Consider the following 5070-nt stretch of genomic DNA (forward strand, 5'->3'; position numbering starts at 1 on the left):
GATGTTCAGCTCCCAATGGCAACCATCCTTTACCCAAGTTTCAGAGATGGCCACAATGTCATATTTGCCAATCTGTAGCTGAATTTCAAGATCGTCTATTTTATTTCGCATGCTGTGTGCATTCAAATATAACACTATTAGTCCAGTATTAGTTGCTTTCTGTTGTAACTGCACCACGCCTCTATCGCCCTGTAACTCATCCAACTGGCTGTGATTATCCTTCATCTCCTGCCTGTCCTTTCTATCATCTCTGCTGCACGCTATCTTTGATTTATTTCTGTTTTCCCCTTCCTCAGCCCTATCACTCAGGTTCCCATCCCCCTGCCAAATTAGTTTAAACCCTCTCTAACAGCTCTATTAAACCTGCTTGCAAGGATATTGGATCCCTTCGGGTTCGGGTGCATAGGTCGTACAGCCCCCAGAAGAGGCCCCAATGATCCAGGAACCTGAAGCCCTGCACCATACATCAGTCTCTCAGCCTCGCATTAATATAGCTGATCATGCTATTCTTGCACTTGTTAGCATGTGGCACAGGAGGCAATCCTGAGATTACACCCCGGAGGTTCTGCTTTTCAGCTTCCTACCCAACTCCCTGAACTCTCTCTTCAGGATTTCCTCTATTCTTTGTGTGAAGAATGCTGCAGGATCAGGAGGGAGCAGGTTAGAGTGGGAGAGGAAATGCTGATATCTTGGCCCCACCCTATTTCTCTTTGTCACAAGTTGCTTCCATTGTCTTATCCATCCACGAGTCCTTCCCATCCCACCCTACACTTTCTGCAATTTAAAACTAATTTTGTTTCTCTCATCATGTCTCTGACGAAGGGTTTTCAACCTGGACCTCAAGCTCTGCTTCCACAGATGCTGCATGACCTGCTGAGTGTTTCTAGCATTGGGTATTTTTGTGCTACATGTTGTCCGTATCTGATGAAATCAAAAGTTTCATGGTAACTCCAGGTCTCAATATCTTCAGCACAGTAAATGCTGAACATTCATAATATAACACTTTCTATTTATTGATGAATGATTTGTTGCCATCAATGATATGATTAATCTGCACTTTTTAATCTTGATATATTTTAGTTGATATGGTCACTATTGAAAACACAACTTGTTTCTTAGTTTTGCAGAAACATTTGACAAAACATCTCATCCTCACGCCATGATCTCCATGCATCTCATTTCAGGCTCTTGTACCTCATTTATCCCCGATGGTAATAATGAAAAAAAAGCATGTCTCAGATGGTGAGGTTACTTTGTGCTGATTGTGTGCATGATAGGAAGCAGAGGGTAGAAGTGGAAGTTTGCTTTTCTGATTGGAAGTGTGTGAAAGGGATCGTGTCTGGGACTTTTTATTAACATCAATGACTTTGATGTGAATATCGGAGGTGCAGTATGATTGGTAAGTTTGCAGTGGTCAGTGATGTCAGTGATACTGAGGAGGGTTGTCTAAGGCTACAGCAGGTTGTAGATCAGTTGGAAAGTTGGCAGAGTGACTGCAGTTGGAATTCAGTCCTGAAATATTCAAGTGATTCACTTAAAGATAAGGATTAGATTTATTTGTCACATTCAAATGTACAGTGAAATTATTGTGTCAAATCAAATTAATGAGATTTGTGCAGGGGAAAACCCACAAATGCCGCTGCTCTTCTGGGACTAACAGAGCATGCCCACAACTCACTGACCTTAGCCCTACACGGACATGGAGAGAACATACAAACTTCTTACACACAGCGGTTGGATTTAAACCTGAATTGATGATTGCTGGAAGCTATTCCTTGAGTGGCCAAAGACAACAGCTGTATTGTTTTATGGCTCTCACTTCAGCCTTGTGCATCAGGTGACTTTTTTTGTTCTTTCCAACTCAGACTGGTTCAAGTGACATCAGCCAAACACTTGGTCTAGACAATCAGATCACAGGCTGTCTGCAGTTTCCTTCTGCAATCATGCCATTTTACATAATAAATGGCTTCGTGTCTGAGAATAAACTCGGGTTTTGCAGATTATCAACAAAAACTCCTTGTGTCCATGTGCATTTGCTCTACTTAAGCTCTCCCTGAGGAAGATCTAGTTTACTAAACAGTTCACAAAATTGTGGCTGCAAGGACACTCTCACAAAAAGGCCACATCCATTCCTGCAACCACATAAAAAAACACTTTTTCTTTGTCTCTTTCCACAATCTTTGCCTCATTTCTGTTCAGAGATTTATAGATTTCTCTGGACAACAGTAACCTCATGGAATTATACAAAGTTATGACAAAGATAGTTATCAATGATAATAAAACACAATAGAGAAACATAGATGGTGTCAGAAGCGGTGGGGGGGGGGGCACTGGGAGCAGACCCAAATGCAAGACACAGACACTGAAGTACTAGGAACTGGGCTGGACTAGGCTTGGGGACGGAACAGGACACAGACTAGGAGCTGGGTCAGGAACACAGACTTGGGCTAGGAAAGTGGGACCAGGACAAGGAACTGGGAACTAGAAGCATGGGCGAGGACACCGAACCAGAGATTGTACAGGACCCAGAACCTGGGTCTTGACTCAGGCTTGAGCCCTGGAACTAGGCGAGGACATTACGTGGTCTTGGGAGACAAGAACCTCGGAGACTTGGATGAGGACTGGACACTCGGAGCCTTGGTCTAGAGCATGGGAACACAGAGCCTTGGACTTGAGAGACAGGAACATGGAACACAGAGCCAGGACCCCTCCTTGGGAACAGGATGTAGGGCCAGGACTCAAACACAGAACACAGAGCTGGGACCCCTCCTTGGGAACAGGATGTGGGGTTGGGACTCCTACACAGAACACAGAATGCTGAATATGACGAGACGGTTCCCAACACAAGGTAGCCGCAAATGGCTGGACCTACCTAGCGAAGGTGTGGACACAGAAGAGGTTCCCAACATAAGGTAGCGGCAAACGGCCGAACCTACCTAGTGAAGGCATGGACACAGAGCCGGTTCCCAACACAAGGTAGCGGCAAATGGCCAGACCTACCTAGCGAACGCGTGGACACTGAGATGTTCAAAACAACGATAGACAGTTCCTTATCTAGAGATAGCAAGGCTCCAGTCTTGCTTCGGCGGCAGAACTTGACAGCGATACAGGAGAGGTTGCAGGCAAGTGTTCAGGCAAAGGCTTCCGGAGGAAGGTGAAGGGAAGGGAAGGGAAGGGAAGAGTCCAGCCTCAAGGTAATGGCAAAGGCGGCCTGACTTACCCCACGGAGGAAAGGACGGGATACTGAGGAGACAAACGAGCACCCACACTCGAACCCAGGGCCAATTATATTCCCAGCCCCAAGACGCTCATAAGGACCCTATGGTTAAACCCAACTGAAACAAGGGACAGCCAGAAGACCTGGAGTCTGGAGTCCATGGACCGGACTGCAAACTGGAAAGCGGACCTCACAGACCAGATTATGACAGATGGAGAAATGATGGTTAGAAAGAAAGGGAATTAAGATAATGAACAAAACTCTTCCTTGTCATTTATTCTACAGGTAAATCCAAAAAAGGAGAAATATTGGACTCATATACTTGCTGATGGATGCAGGTTAGCGTTGATCTGGAAATATGGAGGCATTTACCTGGATACTGACATTATATCACTGAGGTTTATGCCATTTCATAACTTTACCTGTCCACAAAGCCCAGATCTTTTCAGTAATGAAGCAATCAGTTTCCATTACAAGCACCATAGCTTTTTGTGGAATTGCATGGAAGATTTTGCGGCCCATTACAGTGTAGGTATTTGGGGTCACCAAGGTCCTCAACTGATTTTACGTGTGGTGAAGAGATGGTGCAATACTAGTAAACTAGCCACCTTCATTGGCAATCAATGCAATGGCATCTCTATACGGATCACAAACCGTTTCTATCCAGTCCCATATCCAGCATGGGAGAGGTACTATGCACCCTGGAATAAAGAGCATATAGAACAAGCCTTTTCAGATACGTATGGAGCACTTGTCTGTAACTTTATGAATAACGACAAGAAAAGAAAAGTTGTTGCTGGAAGTGGATTATTAATGGAACATCTTTTCCAGTTGCATTGTCCAACTACATACAAAAATTTAATTCAATCCAGCAATAGTACAGCATGATTTCAGACATTGTACAATGAGTGACATAATTAAATTGACAGATTTTCCAAACATACTGACTCAAAATACATAAACTCATATGCCAAAAATTGCAACCCAGAATGCATTCATTATTGAACTTGGCATTCTGACCAGTGTTCCAATCTGTTTCAATACCCCTCTCTTAAATGTAATTGCCATCGGAATTGAAGTCCAATTTCCGACCTCAGGTTTACGTGTTGTAACTTGGCAGTGAAGGTATTTGCCAGTGATCATGAACTAGCTGATCCACAGTCAGATCACCATAGAACAACAAAGCAGCAACATTTGACAAGCTTTTCAGGTGAAAAATATTGAATGAGAAAAAAATTTCAGGTAATCGGGGACTTTGCATTGTTGCATTTAGATTTATCAAAGTGTTTAATATTTTTGTATTTGGAAGAATGATGCTTCTGCATTATCAGAGAATGGCCAATTGCATGAATAATTTACATAATTCAAGGCAGGATATTTTAAGGAAGTGTTAACAAGGAAAATGGGATTATTTCTGTGCAAAGGAAAATATCGATGTTGAGGAAATTGCTGGGAACACTGAATTGACTCTTGGATACAGGGAAATGATTGAAAAGCATGAGTACCATAAAGTCAGAGAACACACAGCTTACAGTTCACTTTGTACTGCACAAGAAGCTCCAGATATGAGTGTATAACAGTGACTGTTTCACAGATGCTCTTGAGATCTTCATCTGACAATAGCAGAGCACAAGGCTCTGATTTCTAGTCCATTAGATCTCAGTTTATGTACAAATGAAGGTAAGAGTTAAGATCAACAATCATGCATGGTAACTCCTTTCTTACAGACAGAGATACATTTCATTGAACTGCTGCAAATTTGAAAAGTCCAAAATCAAGTTAAATTCAGAAGAGGTAATATAGCATTTAGAAACTTAGAATGGACAATGGCGAAACTACAAGTTGTTAAATGT

The 5070-nt window shown here is 42.8% G+C and overlaps 1 protein-coding gene across 1 annotated transcript; it reads left to right on the forward strand.

Moving 5' to 3' along the window:
- Positions 1–1392: 1392 nt before the first annotated feature.
- On the forward strand, positions 1393–4105 carry LOC134345046 (alpha-1,4-N-acetylglucosaminyltransferase-like). Its single transcript, XM_063045182.1, has 2 exons — positions 1393–1399; positions 3465–4105. Exons 1-2 carry the CDS (start codon positions 1393–1395, stop codon positions 4103–4105), a joined length of 648 nt encoding a protein of 215 aa, XP_062901252.1.
- The last annotated feature ends 965 nt before the right edge of the window (positions 4106–5070 follow it).

This window comes from Mobula hypostoma, chromosome 4 (assembly GCF_963921235.1).
Source record: "Mobula hypostoma chromosome 4, sMobHyp1.1, whole genome shotgun sequence".
NCBI lineage: Eukaryota > Metazoa > Chordata > Chondrichthyes > Myliobatiformes > Myliobatidae > Mobula > Mobula hypostoma.